The 20262-nt window shown below is 48.4% G+C and overlaps 3 protein-coding genes across 4 annotated transcripts; 1 reads left to right on the top strand and 2 right to left on the bottom strand.

Annotated features, from left to right (window-relative positions):
• Positions 1 to 804: 804 nt before the first annotated feature.
• Positions 805 to 4901, bottom strand: LOC104584273. Its single transcript, XM_014899920.2, has 4 exons — positions 4573 to 4901; positions 2489 to 2581; positions 2281 to 2411; positions 805 to 1234 (listed from the first exon to the last, which is right to left on the bottom strand). Exons 1-4 carry the CDS (start codon positions 4866 to 4868, stop codon positions 1206 to 1208), a joined length of 549 nt encoding a protein of 182 aa, XP_014755406.1. The 5' UTR covers positions 4869 to 4901; the 3' UTR covers positions 805 to 1205.
• A 9596-nt stretch (positions 4902 to 14497) lies between these two features.
• Positions 14498 to 15494, top strand: LOC100824209 (NDR1/HIN1-like protein 1). The gene has a single exon (XM_003575038.4). It carries the CDS (start codon positions 14665 to 14667, stop codon positions 15319 to 15321), a length of 657 nt encoding a protein of 218 aa, XP_003575086.1. The 5' UTR covers positions 14498 to 14664; the 3' UTR covers positions 15322 to 15494.
• Positions 15495 to 15799: 305 nt separating this feature from the next.
• On the bottom strand, positions 15800 to 17601 carry LOC112271862. Of its 2 annotated transcripts, none has more exons than XM_024462067.1 (2): positions 17366 to 17601; positions 15800 to 17262 (listed from the first exon to the last, which is right to left on the bottom strand). In XM_024462067.1, the coding sequence occupies exon 2, from the start codon at positions 16820 to 16822 to the stop codon at positions 15848 to 15850; it is 975 nt and encodes a 324-aa protein (XP_024317835.1). In that variant the 5' UTR covers positions 16823 to 17262; positions 17366 to 17601; the 3' UTR covers positions 15800 to 15847. The 2 variants fall into 2 exon arrangements, with proteins under 2 accessions (XP_024317835.1, XP_024317836.1); XM_024462068.1 differs by having other exon boundaries at positions 15800 to 17256.
• Between the last annotated feature and the right edge of the window lie 2661 nt (positions 17602 to 20262).

Genomic DNA, 20262 nt, shown 5'->3' with positions numbered 1-20262 from the left:
TCGAGCCTTTTTTTTTTAATGCAAACTTGCATTAACCAGTAGACGAAGTCATATCGCTCGTCACCAAAGAGATAACATCAGCATGGACACCCTCTACAAGTAGAAAGGTTCCCGGGATAAGAGATCTGCCAACATTGGTCAGTTTGTGGGCAACACTATTACAAGTTCTACTACAGGAGCTAACAGAGACAATGGTAAACTGGCTTCGAAGGAGATGTTTGGTTTCTTCAATGATCAGAGCTGCAGTAGATAAATTAGTAGTACGAGACAACAGTGCATCCTTCAGCGAAGTACAACCTTGTGGAAACCTTTCGAGATGGCCATCCTAATGCCCCCCAACACTGCAGCAGCCTCTGTCATGAATGGATTCAGTAAATTCGGCAGGTTGCCAGTCCCACAAGCCAAGACGCACCCGTTCCTGTCCCGAATCACAGCGCCCAACAATGAAGTAGTCCCTCCTTTTCATAAAGATTGGCGTATTTCGTTTCGTTAACACAAGATTTTGACCAATAAAAACTCTATTGATATGCGTTTCTTCATACATGAAAGTTATATCAATGGATTCGTCTTTAAATGTTCTTGCTAATGATCAAGATTTTGTATCATATAATTTACATCTTAATGGAGTAATTCTTGGTCAAAATCTTATCTTAACGAAACAAAATACGCCAACATTTGTGAAATGGAGGGAGTATTTAAACACAGATGTGCAATAGGTCCACTACCCCAAACCTTGTTCACTTCACCACATATGGTGACTTGAAACTAATCTACTACTTTTTAGACATTCTCACTGCAGGAGTATTTGGTTCCCAAGACAAATCATTACATTCAGTGATACATACAATTTTTTTTCTTTCTAGACCCCAACACTGCAGGAGTTCACTGAATCAAGCAGACTTCAAATATTCAGAGATTGAAATTGCAGTAACCAAAGTATTCAGAGATTCAATGGTTTGTAAATAGCCAGCACCTAAAAGTTCGAAACTGAAATATATACTTCAAATGCTGTAACCGGAAAGAAATTGTATGTGAGGATAGCACGGCACACACATCATAGCTCACAGAAACAAGCAGATATATGAACTATGAAGTAGAGGCACATCCATCGTCTACGATTGGATACTGGACCAAGCTTTGAGCAAGCGAATACATCTAATCCGTGCACAACTTTCTCTTCCAAGGCCACAATGTGCTCAATGGAATCAACTCCTTTTTGACATAGCATCATCACCTGTGCATACAGGAAACAACATGAACTTTCCGAACAAGGCACCAAATACAAAGCTACAGAGTATATTTAACAAGCATTGGATAGATCAATGGCTGCACGTCATGCATGAAGTTCACACCAGATATATATAAGGAGGTACCTATCACATTGCAGAGTAACAGTGAATTACATGAAGCGAACCTATGAATCAGGAACCAAGATTATATGTACTTTGCAAACATCCTGATGTGCTAATGGCACAAAGCCACAAGCTGAAGTTTCCATGTGTGCATATGATCGATTAAGCAACCTAGAGTTTATACGATTAGAATGCACTACGCTGAGCATTCACGTACAAAACTAATTTATCCAAGGAAGGAAACAAGGTTATGCAGATGCAAGAGCTGAGGAGCTTGAAGAGGCAGATGCATAGGAGACAAGAATAAGGCTAAGAAGGCTGAAGATGCAGGAAGGATATAGTGCAATTTCTACTCATATACAGGTTAAATATAAAAATAAAGAAATTGGAAATATATTGACTAAGACCATCAATTGGAAAGGATGAGAACTGATCGTCAAAAAAGAAAGGATGTGAACATGCTCATCTAAACCCCTTTGGGTTATTTGCAAAAGGATATAGCTGCTAAATTTTTTGAAAATGTCCCGTTGAAGATGCTCTAAGAATAGAAGAATAGAAGTGATGCGGGGCTCACTTGTCAGCCTCTAATCTTTATGCATTTTAAAATGTTGCTATTTTTTGGTGGTGGAGCCATCTTAGAGGGAATTGTTGCTTCCATACACTGACAATGTGTGGGTTCTAATTTTGAGACATATTTGTCTCTAAAAACTGGACGCACTTTATATGCAAATAGTGGTTACCCCGCGCGCGTTGCCGCGGATATTAAACAATAATCTGCACATGATTAGTGCAAGAATGTGAGAAATACTGTAATACTCAAACAGCTATAGAACAAAAGCATTGTGCTAAAGTAATAATTCCATGAAATGCCTCGGGTTAACTAATAAAGTTATAATGCAATAGAAATCATAATTTCCTGAGAACTTGCCTAAATACTTTCCAACGGTCAGGCCAGCAAAAACACAAACAACAATCTTCCCATCTGATTTGCTGAGGACCACGCTTTCGTCAAATGTTTCACCATCCTCGCCCCAAAGGTTTATCTCCTGTGTTTGTTCACTACAAGAGAAAATAGTGCCAATGAGTTATGTATTTAGATAAATAGAAGTGAAAATTACATGGGGAAAAAGACTTACTCTTGGTTACGGATATGGATCTTTCTGAGCTTGTACTGAGACGTTGGGCTAGCATAGTCGTATGGACCAACGTAGTAATGAATCCAATCAGATCTGTTTGAAAAGAGCATGTAGAAATTGGATTGTTGCTTGGAAAAAGATGTATTATCAGGAAGTTTGTTAAGCAATACCTAAAAGGGGTTTGGATTGATTGTCTTTTGACAGAAGCTGATCAAACACAAAGGAAAATCGAGGAATACTCACTCCTCGTGATTGCATTAGATGGACCTTTGAGCTTGTTTTAAACTGAAGCATGTAGCTTTGGTGGTGGTAAATGAACTTCTTGTATGTAGCATGAATAGCGCTAACATCTGTCAACATGTAGACAGAACCCAGAGAAAGCAGTGGACGAAATTGTTTTTCAACTTTTGGGGGTATGGTTATCTGTACCATAGCACCCTGCAATAGATGATGACTTTAATCTGAGTTCAGTTTTTCCTCAAAATAATTTAATTTGCTGAAAGCATTTCATTTTGCATAGTATCCAGCTAAGAGACCATCAATTGATATAATGCCGAAACTTCCAGTTTTCTAAAGAGAAAGCAATGCAAGGCTAACACTTTAAATGGAAAAAAGTTACTTTGAAACAAAGTTACAGAAATGGCACCTCGAACCATAAGGCTAATGTAAAGAAAATGCATCATAGTATATTGGTATATAGTATATACTGCAGTTTCCACACTGATTAATATTTGTTACCTTAGATTTCTTGTTATATTTTCACCTCGTATCAGTCATCACACATGGATTGTCATATTGTCGATATGTATTTCTGATATGTTTCATTCAGATATACATCAACATGAAGACCAGAACAAAAAGAGAGAGGCCTCAAAATATCACAGGGAAGAGAAAACAATATGAAACTCTAAATAAATTTCCTTGCTCCACTGAGCTAACAATGATGGTAATTCAAAAGAGCACATATACTTGTCACTGGAATTTCTATTCGCTGCACTGAAAGGAGTATTTAAACCTAATGCCGAAATGATAATTGCTCCTAGGAGAAAAACATAGTAGATTGAAGAGAGCAGTTAAATCTGCATGCCTAAGCCTTGACAGTCTGAACCACAAGTACCCCAAACCTACAGACTGGTAATAGAAGTCATTTTGAGGGGACTATTATTCAGGCTCTAAGCTTGCATGCAATTTGCACTAAAACCACGACAAGTATTTAGGAACGGAGGAAGTATTATTTATCCAAGATGATAAAAGTTGAAGCTGAATATAATTTCTCTGTAGTTCTCTGATGGGATACAAACTGTAGATTATTTCATATGTGACATGGCACATGGAAGACAGGCTGAAAACAATTGATCTGCAATTCTCTGCACTAAATCCTCTCTTATGTATTTTAACCAAATAATTTCGATATATTCGGATCACTCTAACCATGTTTGGCTGTTTCCGAATACTAATGCCTCTGTAATTTATTCTCCACTCAGGACCATAGTCGCTTGTTGTTTCCCCTGTTATTACCTCATCTCATTATCATTTTTCAATTCCCAACAGTGTCAATGTTCCAATTCAACTTATGGTTTCATATTGTGGCATTATACACACCAAATTCATAAAATGCAGCCCTGTCCATAGAATTGCACATATCTGCGAATTCATGAGCATATTAGCTGTGTTGTTCATTAAGGCCACAGTGATGGCAGAGCATACGGTCTACCAAAATAATAACCACTGCTGCATTTTTGACCATATCAAAATTGAAAATTCACATCATCTGTATCGGTTGTGAGCTTGCAACAGAAAACAGAACATAATGAAAGTAGCATTGTTATCTCCAGGAACCCAATTCCCGTCCAAAAAATAGAAAACAGAATATGGAAACTGCTATGGCCTATGCCGAATAAACCTGATGATAGGATCTTCAGATCACAAGAAGCAGGGGTGTTATATATTTTCTTTTCCTTTTGATATTCAGAGAGATAACTTATCAAAGCAGTACTGAAATAACGAATCCTTCTGAAGGTGATAGATTTATTTGTCATCTTGGAGTCCTGTGTGTTAATCTAGAGAGCATGTGGATTGTGTACCTTCGCAGACGGCGCTCGGCGGCGGCCGGGGCTGAGACCGTGGGCGGCGGGGACGCGGCGGTCGGGGCGGAGCCCGGGGGAGGCGGGGACGGCGCTCGGTGGCGGCCGGGGCTGAGCCCGTGGGTGGAGGGGACGCGGCGGCCGGGGCTGAGCCCGGGGGCGGCGGGGACGGCGCTCGGCGGCGGCCGGGGCTGAGCCCGTGGGCAGCGGGGACGGAGCTCGCCCGTGGCTGGTGCAGCACTGCGCGGCAGCGCGAGGCGGCGGCGGCGGCTAGCACATCGTGGGAAGGAGACCATGTGGGGCAAGGAGATTGAGCAGCTAGACTAACCTCGAAAAATTAGAAGATGGTATTAGAAGATGGGACGCTGACGTTGACGTGGACAGTCTGCGTGTGCAGCTTAAATTAACCGTATTGTATTTAGTAGGTTTGAACTTTATAAAGTTTATAGATTTCATCGCTAAAAACAATAATTTTTAATACTCCTTCTGTCCAACAAAGGATGTCTCAAGTTTCTCAAGATTTGAATGTATCTAAACATGACTTAGTGTATATATGCATTCAAATTTAGTCAAAGTTGAGACATCCTTTGTTGGATGGAGGGAGTACCAAATTCGGCCGGGCAGTTATGAGCTTCCTACCTCAGGTGGTCTGGTTCCTTGTGGTGGAACTGGCTCACTCAGGTCCAAGTCCTAAACTTGACATGGCTGTCACATTTCTCTGGATTATTTCAAGATTTAATCGACGCTATTCTTTCAGTGGTAGGTGATGTACCTGTCAACAACAGTCTTTCGGAGGTGCTCATAGGAGTAAAGTGTGCGTTCATAGGGGTGAGTGTATGCGCGTGTTGTGAGCATCTGATGTTATTCTTTCGGTGGTAGGTGACTATCCATCAACAACAGTCTTTCGGAGGTGCTCATTGCTGTAAAGCGTGCGTTTATAGGGACGAGTGTATGCACGTGTTGTGAGCGTCTGCCTGTTTAAAAAAATTCGGCCGCTGTGTAGTTCTACTGCTAGTCCGACTTTGCCTTGATGCATGTCCATGATTGCGGATGCCGCTTTGGCCCGGAATATATTTCTGGTGGGCTGGTGGATTATAATTAGTATGTGGTCCCAAGAAATGTTTGCGATGCATACAAAGTTGGGACCCAAATCTAAATGCGTTGAGCAAGTAGTAGAATGGTGGGGGTGATTCTCGCATGAGACTAGCGCCAAGCCGCCAAGGCGAGAGATTCATGGTTCGACATTGTCGTTGTACGTACGACATTGTCGTTGTTTTTTTTTCTAGAATACACCTAGAAATTCGTATTATATATTGCAGGAGAAAACCGCGACGCGGTTACATTTCCGTAGGCCCACTGTATACGATTACTCACTAACAGTCCACTGATGATCCGTTTCACTATTAATACAAAAATCATTTCCCCTAAAAAGTAAAGCACTAGCCCAGACTCTACCTTCACGGTTAATACACACCAAAACCTGAGAGATGTTAGGAGAGACACCATCGAAGACCACCGAGTTGCGGTGTCTCCACAGGCACCAACACACAAGAATAACACTAGTGTTTAGGTTCTTCTTCAGTTTGGTATCCCTCACCTGCAGATTAGCCCACCATTCATCCAGCTTGGAATCGGGCGTTGGCATCCAGGGCAGCCTGTTCCAGCCACCCAAGATCACGGCCCAAATCTGCCGAGCAAAGACGCAGCCCAACAACCAATGATCAATGCATTCCTCCTCCTGATCACAGAAAGGGCATTTCTGGGGGTGTGGAAGGCCTCTCTTGCTGAGCCGGTCGGCCGTCCAGCAACGCTGGCGAATAGCAAGCCACATGAAGAACGAACACTTGCTAGGCGCACGCGAATGCCAAACCTCAGAAGCTCCTAACAACAATTCCCTCCCTTGGAAGAAACCATTATAAGCCGAAGCCGCGGCAAAGGATCCCGAACACTCCATTTCCACCGAAAGAGATCCTCGGCCTCCGACAACACCACCCCTGATAATTGTGAGCAGATCCGCAGAAGATCTAAGAGCGTACCATAAGATAAATCTAGATTGATCACACGCAGCCAGCCTTGATCCTCCAGGCAGATTTTCTCAATGGCCTCAATGGTCTTCATGGGTAGATCAAGAGACATCATGGAGTAGATAGGCATTGCACATAGAGTAGAGCGCACAAGCATCAGCCTACCTCCCGAGGAAAGCATGGGAGCCGACCACGTTTGCAGCTTGTTCACGACCTTATCCACCAAAGCCTGGAGCTGAGCAGCAGAAGGTTTCCTAAGGACCAACGGCATCCCAAGATACGTGCAAGGGAAGGGTCCAATACTGCAGCCCAACACCCGGTCCACCAAAGCCGCCTGATCAGGATCGCATCTAATAAGATGAGCAGAAGTTTTGGCAAAGTTCACCCGCAGCCCAGACGCCTCCCCAAAATCCTCCAGCAAGGCAACACTGGCCGTGAGTTCACTCTCCACCGGTCGCATGAAGATGACCGCATCATCAGCGAAGAAAGAAGCCCGCTGCGTAAGCCCACGAGAGGCCAGCCTCCCAAGCAGCCGAACCGATTCAGCCTTCTTAAGCATCCAGTTAAGCATGTCCATGGCGAGGATAAAGAGCATGGGCGAGTTGGGATCACCCTGGCGGAGTCCTCGCCGGTGTGCAATGGAATCACCATGGATCCCATTAATGAGAACTCTTGTCGTAGCCGAACCCAGCAGCGCTCCAATCCACCCAAGCCACTTGTCTCCAAAGCCAAGCCCCCACAAAACATAGAAGATGAATGCCCAATGAAGTGAATCAAAAGCTTTGGTGATGTCCAACTTCAAAAGGACAAAGGGATGCCTCAAAGCATGAAGCTTCCGTGTCGTGCCTTGAACCAAAAGAAAATTGTCATGAAGGCACCGCCCACGCACAAAGGCACCTTGGTGCAAGCCCACGAGTCTAGGAAGATCCGGACTCAGTCGATTCGCCAAGACCTTGGAGAACAATTTACCAATCCCATGAATGAGGCTAATGGGCCGGAAATCCCGGATAGAAGATGCACCCTGCTTCTTCGGAAGCAAACAAATGTAAGCCTGATTAACGGCATCGAATCCCTGGCGGTCCAGGTTGAAGAAGGCCTGAAAACACTCCATGATGTCCACCTTTAAGATAGCCCAACAAGAGGAGAAGAAGCGCCCGGTAAAACCATCAGGGCCCGGACACTTGTCCGGCATCATTTCACGGATCACCCCCCACACCTCCTCCTCGGAAAAAGGCTCCTCTCAGCCCAGCGGCCCAAAATCCCCAAGGCCCAGAAAGCTTGGGTCCAGCCCGAAGGCACGGTCCACGCCCAAACCCAGCAAGCCATGACAGAATGAGTCAGCCACCTTAGCCACCTCCTGATGACCAGAGACCCTGACACCCTCGCAATCCAGAGAAGTAATGAAGTTCTTTCTTCTCCTATGGCTCATGCTTTGGTGGAAGAAATGGGTGTTAGCGTCCCCCTCTTTAAGCCACAAATGTCTCGATTTTTGCCTCGCAATAGTACGCTCAAGGGAAGAAAGTCCCAACAACTTCCGCTTAACCATCGCCCGCAAACCCCTTTCCTGCGGAGAGAGCAGCCGAGATTCCATAGCCACATCAAGCCGAAGAATCACCTCAGTAGCCACCAGAATCTGAAGCTTAATATTGCCAATGAATCGAGCGCTCCAACTCTTGAGCCTCCTGGCCGAAAGACGCAGGCGCGCCGCCACTCTTTGGAACGGGTTAGCCATCCCAACGCCCACCGAGCTCCAAGCCTCCTCCACGACCTGGAAAAACCCCAGTACTTTCGGCCAAAAGCTTTCAAAGTGGAAGCGGTGACCCAACCGAAGATCAGCCGCCAGCTCCAAGATCAACAGACAATGATCTGAAGTAGCCGTGCTTAGGGCTGAAAGAAAGGCGTTAGGAAGCATCGCATCCCAGTTCGCGAAGAAAAGACTCGGTCGATACGCTCCAAAGTAGGCGCCATCCTTTCATTAGACCACGTAAAATGACGACCCGCCAAGTACAACTCCTTGAGCTCCAAGTCCGCCTGAAGCCGCCTGAAGCACCTCATCAAACCTCTATGGAGCCTGTCATTACTTTTGTCCTCCGGCTTGACAATCAGGTTAAAATCCCCCAGAATCGCCCACGGTCCAGCATGAATGTCCCTGACGTCCCTGACGTCCCTGATCTCCTAAAGGAATGCATCCTTATTAGCAACCCGATGGGGGCCATAAGCCTCGGTCAACCACCAACAACCGTCCACAGTAGTCACCCGAGCAGTGCTCGTGTGATCGGAAATATGGGGGTTCGAGAGGGAGACCACTGCTGCATTCGACGCCAAAATGACACCTCCACGTGTGCCATGGGCCGGCAAGAAGAAAAATTCGAAAAGTCATTACCAAGACATTTAGTTACAATGCAAGCGATTACAACTTGCAGCTTCGACTCTTGCAAGCAGATAATAGAAGCACCAGCGTTAGAGACCACCTGAAACACCGCACAACGCTTAGCCCGCGAGTTAAGGCCGTGTGCGTTCCACACAAGGATCTTTGGGCTGGGCGTCGTCATAGGAACAACCCACCCGGCCACCAAACAGAACAGAAGATCAGACCACAGCAACACCCCCCTCCATGTCCTCCTCCATGAGAGGCAGAACATCAAGTTCCCATCCGAACAGTGCCAGAATGGAAGCAATGTGCTCAGGCGACAAGGCACTCTCAAAGAGCTTAATGTAAGCATTTAGCGCATCCTTCGTGATCTGCTCCCCCTCACACGCGATACCCAGCCTAGAAATCAGCAGCCGCTACTGCCTCTTAATCGAGGAACCTGGTGTGCCTCTGCGAGCCACCCGAGCACTACGACGAAGGGGTCTGACCGCTTGCTGCTTGCGCTTGCGGCCCACAGGGGACACGGGCAGCGGCAGTCGCAGAACTGGAACCACAGGACGACGACAGCTAGTCTGAAACGACTCCAGACGAATATCCCTCGGAACCACTTGAGCAATAGAAACCGGCGTAAAGGGCGCCGCATCCGCCGAGGGAAGAGAGCCACCACCAGAGAGGCTGACGCGGAAGGTGTCCATGGCCGGCCTAAGCACCTTAGGCTCTTCACCATCCAAAGAAGCAAGGGATGGGAAGGACACAGAAGCCGCAAAGGACTCGACATCAGAATAAGGCGAAATCTGCATTAGATTGTTTACCTCAGGATGCGCCTCAAGAACAGCCGAATCCTGAGCTTCCACTGACACCGGCTCCAAATCAACCGCCAGACGACGAACCACACCATTGACCACGACAGCAGCCCGTGGCCGGTACACCACCAGTGGCCTGATCGCAGCCTCCAGCAGCATAGGATATGGAGCAGACGAAACCACATAATCATCTTCCCGCAAACCAGAGAAGGACTCGTCCACATCCGGCAAGGGCCGGGCAATCGGCGGTAGAGGGAAAGGGTCCACCACACGTGAGGGCGGAGCATCAGCCCGCGACCAAGCCATGCCAGAGCCGCCTCCAGGAGCACCCCGCCCAGCCAATTCGCCGTCCACAGTACCACGTCAGCACGCAAAAGAGTATGTGTGGTGACGACGAACATCAGGATCACCACCAGGATCACGAGACGGGTCATTGCTGTCATCCCCAGACGAAGAGCCACCAGGATCACGAGACATCAGTGAATTCTTCCCGATCCTCCACCTGAAGAAAATGAACCACCAACAGATAGTACGGGACACTCACAGCCTCCGGAATCATCTGACCGCGCGGCACGCGAAGGTCATCCTCACTGGTATCGTAAGGAGCAGGAGGCTCAGGGATACCAAACTGCAATTCCCTAGCGATCTTCTCTGGGCTGTCAGTCCAGGCGATGACAGAGAAGCGACCCATGTCCTCGCGATTCGCAGTCGTAGTCCCCAAGCGCTCAACCCAGCAGGCCGACCCCAGGATAGCCTAAGCCGTGCCGATTATCCATGAGTGCGGGGGAATGCCAGTCATCTCCACATGAACCCTGTAGCGAAAGGGTCGCAGCTGCGCACCTAGCTGCCTATTCCATCGACTGAAGCTCTGAGAAAAACCAGCGCCTTGAATCACATCCGTCGCCGGAATGGCATCACCGGCCTGCGCATTTGAGCAAATGTAGAGGAAATTGGCCGACCAATACCTGGGAGCGTGAACAAGCCGGCAATCTGAGGACAGCGGCGCTCCAGCAAGGCGCGAACCGTGGATGCCGCCAGACCACCGCGGCCACCCACAACGTGAACCACAAGACCGGCCGCAAGCACCTCCTCCGCCGCATCGATCTCCGCCGAGTGCGGGATGATGCAGTTAGCCAGGCGAGGCCTCAAGGCCGCCAGATCAGCAACTGGGAGCTCCATCGCAGGGGAGGCGACAGGGGAAGGAGCCACCACCACCGCCGGGGGAGGGGGCACCGCCAGAGGACGCGATGGCACCGAGGCAGCCTCTCCCGAGCGAGCCTGAACCGCCGGAAGAGCCGCTAGAGCCACCTAACGCAGCTGTCCAGACGGCTGAGCCGGACCTGCCGCCGTCCCCACTGAAGCCACACGGGGCGGACTCCTGGACGCCCGGCAACCCTTAGCCACATGACCCTCGGCGAAGCATTTCGTACACCTCGTCACGTTCCTACACAGCGCCGCCACATATCTTCCTCCAGGCAATTGAAACAACGGCCCGCCATCTCCGGCGGCATGTCCCTCGGGACCACCCTAGCCGGCAGAACAGGGCTCAGATGACGCTCACGACGGGACTCGGAGCGAGGCCGCTTGCCAGCCCGAAGCCAACCATCCTCCACCGGTTCAACCTTGCGACCCCCAAGACGCTCCCTTGCCGGCACTTGGGCCGCCGGGACCACCACCAGCGACGCCAGGCGAGGAGCCGTCTGAGCCGCACCGCCGACCTCTTGGATGGCCCGAGAAGAAGGGGGCAGGCACCCTCCCCACGAACCACCTCACAAAAGGAGCGAGCGGATCTGGAGACATCGGAGGAAGCCAGACTTAGATCCACGCGACTGGGGCCACTAGACGAGGGCGAAGGGGAAAGCTCCATGCGAGCAGAAGGAGGGGGTGGACGCCGACGTCGGAGTGACGACAGCGTGGGCTGGAGCGGTGGACGCGGACGCTGGAGTGGCGGCGGCGGAGGGGGAAACCCTAGTCGCCCGACGAGTCGCCCAGTCGCCTAAGGGGGAGACAGCCGAGAGAAGTTCATTGTGGAATTGGAAGTGTCGTGGAGGGTGGAGGGAATCAAAGGAGAACAGAGGATCTCTCTAGCTCCTCCTGGTCTGTAAAAGAAAAAAACAGAGGACCCCTCACGCGAGTCGAGACACTAAAACATGGTAAGAAAATGCAGGAATTGGTCCTTATCAAGATAAGGCATGTACGTAAATACGTAAACCCATCGACGCACACAAGAGATGATGAGGTATATACGATCTCCCCAATCATACGGCGCCAATCAGTCACCAAAACTAAGGGAGAGGGAGAGAGAGAGAGAGAGAGGAGGCACAGACGCATTTGGTTGGAGCTATGCAAATTATTTCACGACTTCCTACTTGTGAGGATGCGCATGCTCTGGTTCTGTGGTATGCATGTTGTTGGCTAGTCCATCCGCTTCGACGGCGTTTTGCGCGCGCCGGACTGGACGTTGGAACCACCTCGCTCTGTCGGTGGGATATGAATTATGTTGGTGTGTGTTCATTACGCGCCACCCCGCCCCGCGCCGGCCGGACGGACGGACGACAACGCTATGCATGGACGGGAAGGACAGCGGCTGGACACCAACGGAACATTTTTGCTAGCTAGCTGGAAGTGACACTAAAATGCGATGGGGTAAATGACAAAATTTTACAACATGTAGATGGGGTGTCTGTCGCTCTGAAGACACGCACGCACCGCGCGGGTCACTTGTTGTAACCAAGTCCGCTCCGGTTTCATGCACGAGAAGCAGAGAATGCTGGGTTCACTGTTAATTAGCATCACTCGGCTAGAACATGACGGAAAGCAATCGTACTTCTAAGCTATAACCATTATTGGATTTAATTAATTGCACTAGAGATGCACACTCGCCTTTCTGGCTTCTATAAGTAAGGATTTTCTTTTCACTTCTGATTCAATAAACCCCCTCCTCTTAGAAAAAAACAAGGATGGTTCAGATTACTCCGTACCCCTTCATAAAAAAAAGGCATAATGGACATTAAACAATATTTCCTTCTATCATTTTCGTATGGTTTCGAAAAACACTCGGTGTTTTCAATTTTTCCGGAGATTGCACCGTTGGATCGACATGAAATTTCACGTGATAGCAGTAGACACAATTCCACACAATCTAACCGAAGGGATCAACAAAAGAATTTTTGAGCCAGCGGTAAACAGGTGAACAAGTCGGATGTTCGTGCTGTCCCGCACGGGCGCGAGAATTCCAACCAGCACTTGGTGTTTCGAAGATTTCCGTAGATTCCACCGTTGGATCGTGATGAAATTCTGGCATTGTAGTACTAGACAAAATTCTGCACAATCACATCGAAGGGATTGGCGAAACACTTCTTGAGGCATCGGGGAAACATGCGAACAAGTTGGATGTTCGTGCTGTCCCGTACGGTTGCGAAAAATCTAAACAACACTAGGTATTTTGAAGTTTTCCGGAGATTCCATCGTTGGATCGCGATGAAATTTCACATTGTAGTAGTAGACAAAATTCCGCACAATCCCAACGAAGGGATTGACGAAACACTTCTTGAGACATCGGGAAACATGCGAACAAGTTGGATGTTCATGATGTCCCGCACGATCGCGAGAAATCTAAACAACACTAAGTATTTTGAAGTTTTTTGGAGATTCCACCGTTAGATTGCAATGAAATTTCACATTGTGGTAGTAGACAAAAGTCCTCACAATCCCATCGAAGGGATCATTGTAACATTGCCCGAATCAGCGGGAAACATTGTAACATCGTGCTATCACGCATGGCCGTAAGAAATCCGAATAACACTTGGTATTTTGGTATTGGCTGGATATTTCACTATTGGATCGCGATGAAATTTCACAGAGTTATAGAAACCGAACATTCTCACCGGAGGGATCGTCGAAAAAGTTCTTGAGACAATGGATACCTTGCAAGAGAGAAAGGAGGCATGACGAAGGAAAGAGTAGAAAAAAAAACGTGAAAAGACTATTCTACTCTTCTGAGTTTGGAAAGGGGGTGTATTGAATTAGAGCTTCCTTTTCTTTTTTGACCACACAACAAGATAATTGTCAACACAGGCATTCGATCGAGGAGATAGTATAACGGCTGCTTGGTGGTCATAATCTGTCTACAATACATGCCGCCGCTCTTAACAATTGATTATTGCTCCCGAATAGGACTACCTGGCCATGGGGTTCAAAATTTGAAACTCAAACAAGAGTAGTGGTAACCGGTATGCACGTCCAACCGAGCTACACTTATTGGGAGCGGTTGTAACCACACCGTCTTTCAATCATTTTTCATGTTAATAGAAAATCATTAAGGCTAGGTGTTGATAAAAGACACCAGAGTTACACGTCGGATTTGACGCTTTGCAACTGTCAACAATTGGATGAGCGCATGCGCAGACCAGACGAGAAACCAACCGATAAAAGGTGCGAATGCCATGCTAGGCAGGTTCACCAACCTGGATCCCCAGCTAGTCCAGGATTCATCAATCAATCCAATCCAATCCATTAGGAACGCGCCTCGATCATCAGCACATCAGCACATGGTCAAACAAGAAACACTGATCTCAACGCGAATTAGAATGCCCCGAGGGTCCCAATGGAATTAGCAGAAGAATCTTCTTCTTTCGGTTGGGACGTTGCTTTCCGCCCCACACGCACCAAGAAACCAACCCAAAAAACTTTCTACACATGCACTGTACTACTACTAGGCTATCAACTCTACTCCCACTGATTTTAAAAGCCATTAACACGTACTCTTACTTGATTCCTGTACCTGCATTTCATTTCGGAAGCACCGATCACTCACTCACTCACTCACTCACAAGAGCTAGAGCTAGCCACACCCACTGCGCACACAACCAGCTAGCTACTACAGCTCAGAGCCATGAAGGAGAAGCACCACAAGCACGAGCACCGGCTCCGGCGGTGCTGCGGGGGCTTCGCGGCGTGCCTGCTGGCCCTAGTCCTCATCGTCGCCTTCACGGCCCTCGTCGTCTACCTCGCGCTCCGGCCCACGAAGCCCACCTTCTTCCTGCAGGACCTGCAGCTCCGCTCCATCCACCTGGGCGACCCGTCCCTCTCCGCCACGGCACAGGTGACGCTCGCCTCCCGCAACCCCAACGACCGCGTGGGCGTCTTCTACAGGCGCCTCGACGTGTTCGTCACCTACCGGGACGAGCCGGTGACGGTGCCGGTCTCCCTGCCGCCCATGTACCAGGGCCACCGGGACGTCACCATCTGGTCCCCCGTGCTCTCCGGGGAGTCCGTCCCCGTGGCCGGCTACGTGGCCGACGCCATGAGGCAGGACATCGCCGCAGGGTACGTCGTGTTGCAGGTCAAGGTGGATGGCCGCGTCAAGTGGAAGGTCGGGAGCTGGGTCTCCGGAAGCTACCACCTCTTCGTCAGCTGCCCCGCCGTGCTCGCCGCTGGCCCCGGCGGCATGTCGACGTCGCTCGCGGGATCTGCAGGCGGCCTCAACGGCTCCCTCTCCGTCGCGTCGCTGAAATTCACGCAGCCCACGGGGTGCACCGTCGGGACATGATAGGATTTCGCAGCTAGCCAGTGGTTGTTGTTCAATTTGATCGTGTCTCTGAACTGTTCAGCTTTTTTTCCTGTAGTAAATTGTGGCTCGAGTTGTTGATTGATTTTTGTTAATGTCTTATGTATGTACTGGCAGAATAAATAAAAATGTACTTTTGATTTCGGAATTTCTTACATGCAACTCGTGTGATCTAGCATGATTAACAAACTGAAGGCTATGTCCTCTTCTGTTAATTTGTACAACGTTAACGCATTGGACGGTAACAGCATATAGCACAGTCACACAACGGATAGATCATATGTGGTTCATGGAATGATAGGTGAAGGTGATTGGGAGATCGTGGGGAAAGATAATACTACTACGAGAGAGTTGATGGGGAACCACCACCTAACAGCACACGTTAGGATTAGACGAATTAAAGTGGCAATTAGGCAGCGCGTCGCGTCAGTCTAGCCGCTGCATGCAACTTTTTTTTGAGGGCAAGCACACACTTTATTAATTTCCAGAAACTTGGTTACAATCGGTCCTAAGACTGAAGAAGAAAACTAGGGGCTATACCTACCCACTCCGACGACACTCCATTCGACACAGCACTACGAGCACACTCATGGGCCACAAAATTTGCCTCACGCCTAACAAAAACAATCTCGCAACTAATAAAAGACTGACTAAACTCAATGATCTCATCAAGAATAGGACCAACAACTGACCGTTGCGAACTGCGAGCTCTCCACAGACGCACCAGCTCCGCACAATCGGTCTCTAGGATGACCCGCTGAAAGGCCTTCTCCTTCGCCAAGCAACAAGCATCTCTCAGGGCGAGAGCTTCCACGATCAGGGGGTCAGAGATCCCCTGGTACACCCGGCTTCTCGCTACCATGACACCCCCCTCATTGCGGGCAACCAAGCCACTTGCTGCTCTTGCTTCCTCCTCCACAATGGCACCATCAGAGTTGATTTTGACAACACCCGCTGGTGGACCATGCCAAGTACAGACCGGCCGTGGAGATTTAACAATGGTAGCATTCTGTTTCTTCTCCAGCACCGACAGAGTCTCACTGATAGTCTCAATCGATTTGAGTGCATCAAAGCCTGCATCATCATGCGCCCAGCGGTTCCGAGAATCCCACACTGCCGCCATTATTGAGATAACAAGCTCTCGTTTACCCCCATCAAACTCCGGGAGATACATAATATCTAAAACCCAAGACACCGGATGCAACCGCGGAGTCCGCAGATGAAGAACAGACTTTGCCGCCACCCAGAAAGGCCTCGCATGGGCACACTCAAACATAGCATGAAGCAATGTCTCTGAAGCTGACTTACAAACCGGCCAGGTACTCTGAACTTTGACATGCCTCCGGGCAAGGGGTTGCATAATCGGGTAAAACACCTCGCAACACCCGCCACCAAAACACTCGTACCCTAGGTAGAACATCCAGCTTCCACAATTGCTTCCAATGGGCTTGAGAACCAAGCGATGAAACTGAGGCCGCACCATCCTGTGCAGATTCCTTTCTCTCCCTCTCACCCACCAAGTTCCTATAGGCCGATCGGACAGAATAAATACCTGACTTCTCCCCTTGCCACGCCATCGAATCCTCACTAGCACTCAAGTGAAGTGGAATTTGCAAAATGAGGTCAGCATCCGGCGCAAGAAAATTGTTGCGAATTTTGATAGTATCCCACTGAAAGGACACCGGCTCGATCAGCTCGCTGAGAAACTCAATGTCATTTTCCTGGAGCCTTCCCATAGGTTTCATGGAGATCGATCCTGGAATCCATCGATCATCCCACACAGAAACTGAAGCTCCATCCCCGATCCTCTTGATCAGGCCCGTCTCCAAGGCACTACGCCCAGCCAAAATCGCGCGCCACGTCTTAGATGCAGTTCTTGGCGCAACTGCCTTCATGAAGTCAGTATTATGAAAATACCTACTTCTGAGCACATGCGCACAAAGTGAGTCAGGTGCCGTAATCAAACGCCAACCTTGCTTCCCAAGCAAAGCAAGATTGAATAGCTGAAAATCACGAAAGTCCATACCTCCACTATTCTTCGGTTTGGCAATCTTGCTCCACGCAAGCCAGTGCATCGACCGCCTATCCAGCGAACCACTCCACCAGAAATTGGAAGCAATTGACATCAGTTTCTGACAAGTCCCCTTTGACAGTAAGAAGCAACTCATGCTATAAGTTGTCATGGACTGGATCACCGCCTTAATGAGCACTTCCTTCCCGGCATAGGACAACTTCTTCTCCGCCCATCCATTCACCTTACTACGCACACGGTCAGTGATATAGTCGAACGAGTCACTCGTCAGCTTACCAACTGCAGTAGGTAACCCCAGGTATTTCTCATTGAACGCCTCAACAGGTATATTTAGCTCAAGCTTGACAACTTCCCTTGTCGCATCTGGAATGCCAGGACAGAAAAAGATACTGCTCTTGTCCGTATTAACAAGTTGCCCCGAAGCTTCATTGTACAACTGCAAGATCATATTCAACCAACGGGCTCCTTCAACTGATGCATCAATGAAGATCAGGCTACCATCCGCGAACAAGAGATGAGTAATCCACGGGGCCCTATTGCTTAATTCCACAATCAACAAAGCCACCCGTATAATTATTCAAAAGTGCCGAGAGGTCCTCTGCACACATTAGAAACAAATACGGTGAAATTGGGTCTCCTTGCCGAATACCTCTGGTCGGAAAAAAATGAGGGAGAAGGTCGCCATTGACTTTAATCGAGAATCTGACAGTGGAGACACACTTCATAATCAACCCCACAGTTCTTTCCGAGAAGCCCAACTTTAACATAATAGCCGCAACAAAAGGCCATTCCACACGATCGTACGCCTTCATCATATCAAGCTTAACTGCACACGTACCCTTCTTCGCTTTCTTTCGTCGTTTCATAGTATGGACACATTCGAAAGCTACTAGGGCATTATCAGTAATCAACCGTCCCGGAACAAAAGCACTTTGTTCCTGACTAATACAATCCTCTAATACGGGCCGAAACCGAATCGCCACTGCCTTTGTGCAGATTTTGTAAATAACTGTGCACAGCGAAATTGGCCTATACTGTTTGATATGTTGTGGGTTCCGCACCTCAGGGATCAGCACAATCACCGTGTCATTGATCTCAGCTGGAAGGTCACCACCATTCAGAAACTCCAGCACTGCCGGAACCACCCAATGTCTCTGGAAGAAGCCCGCATTAAAACCATCAACTCCTGGAGCTTTAGACGGAGCCATTTGAAAAAGAGCATGCTGCACCTCTTCTGCCGTAAATGGTTTATCCATGCCTTGCCTTATCTCCATTGAAACCTTCTCCTGGACATGTTGTAACAAAGCATCCATGTCAGGGGCATTGCTGAGGACATCCCACATGTTGATACACCCGCAGCACCTACAGTCACATTACAAGGACCTATCACAAGAGCTCGTGCATGCCAACTTAATTATCAGGTACTTTTGTTTCTTGGAACGATTCTTCACATACATGAGAATATGATGCTGCCTAAATCAAATGTGTTTGTCACACTTAGGAATGATAGACCTAGCATGGATGAGAGGGACAAACATTGGAGCTTGATCACGCATGGAGATGAAGGCAGCAAGTGTGTGAGGATTAAAGATGGCGCCACAACGGGAGACTTCAGAACGTTGAAGCCACCATAATGAGAGATGAAGACGTGGGCGAAATATAGAGCTTTTCCCTTCATATTTTCGTCCACATAATTATATGGTGTTGCGTCACCTTTTAAGTTTGGGCTAGGCCCATGTAATTTTCGTCCACATACATGGGCTGAACTTTTAGAGTCCGTATAGGCGAAGGAAACCAACCTAGAGTGGGTTTCGGCCTTCTTTCCCAGGGCTGGCCGCATACCCCTCTAGTCCTCCATATATACCCCCGTTAGGTCTTCGTTTAGACTCGGATTTTGTTTAGTTTAAGACTTAGCTATTTGCTACTCTTCGCCATAGGCACAAGTGTCAAATCGACCTTCTGTACTACGCGCTTGCAGAATCCTGTCAATAAAGCTTGACCTTTATTCGCAATATCTTGATTGCATCTATAATTCTTGCTTGTTCTTCGGTTGCATGCAGGGATTGATCCTTCGTGATCAGGTTGATCTAGCTCCGGCGTGGTCAATAACCTCGGAAGTTGGTGTAGCGATCGCTAAGGCGCAACGTCTCGCACGTTTGTAGCCGGTTCGTCAACGTCGACATCCACCCAAAAATCGATAGCTATCTTCTCATCGAAAGATCGGCACCTTTACCCCTATCAAGGGGCACCCTCCGATGTATATAAGGACTGAAAAAACTGCTGAACCTCTGCATGGATAGCAGTTTCATCTTCACAAGTAGTGCCATCCTCCCTATGCAAAATTGAAATTCTATTAATTCGCTTTCGTTGGGCTGCATGGGCATGAAAGAAAGATGAATTTCTGTCTCCTGCCTTCAGCCACTGTACTCTGGATCGTTGACGGATCCAAGTTTCTTCCTGCGCCAGAAAAAGACTGATCTGCGCCCTCACTTGTTGCTCCTCAACAGTTGGGCCTCGGCCCACTAAGTCAAGCTGAATTTTCTCCAAACGCAACCTCAACTGGGCCAGTTTATGTTTAAAATTACCAAATTCCCTGGCTCCCCACTTGTCCAACCCCGCTTGCATCTTTTTCAAAGTAGATGTGAGGTTCATAAGCCCGCCCCCCGAGAGATTCGACTGCCAAAGGTTCTGGACAGTACGAGCATACTCTGCGTGCGTCTGCCAAACATCTTCATACTTGAAGCTCCTCTTCCTTGATGAAGTACTAGGTGCATGTGGCATGCACACAAAGACAGCACAATGGTCCGATTCCACGAAGGGAATATGACACACCTTAATGATAGGAAAAAGGTTTTGCAGAGCATCATTCCCAAAAGCTCGGTCAAGCCGAG

The sequence above is a fragment of the Brachypodium distachyon genome, chromosome 3 (genome assembly GCF_000005505.3).
Source record: "Brachypodium distachyon strain Bd21 chromosome 3, Brachypodium_distachyon_v3.0, whole genome shotgun sequence".
Classification (NCBI taxonomy): domain Eukaryota; kingdom Viridiplantae; phylum Streptophyta; class Magnoliopsida; order Poales; family Poaceae; genus Brachypodium; species Brachypodium distachyon.
Note: the sequence above shows the minus strand (reverse complement) of the source record. Positions and strands in the feature narration are given on the sequence as shown.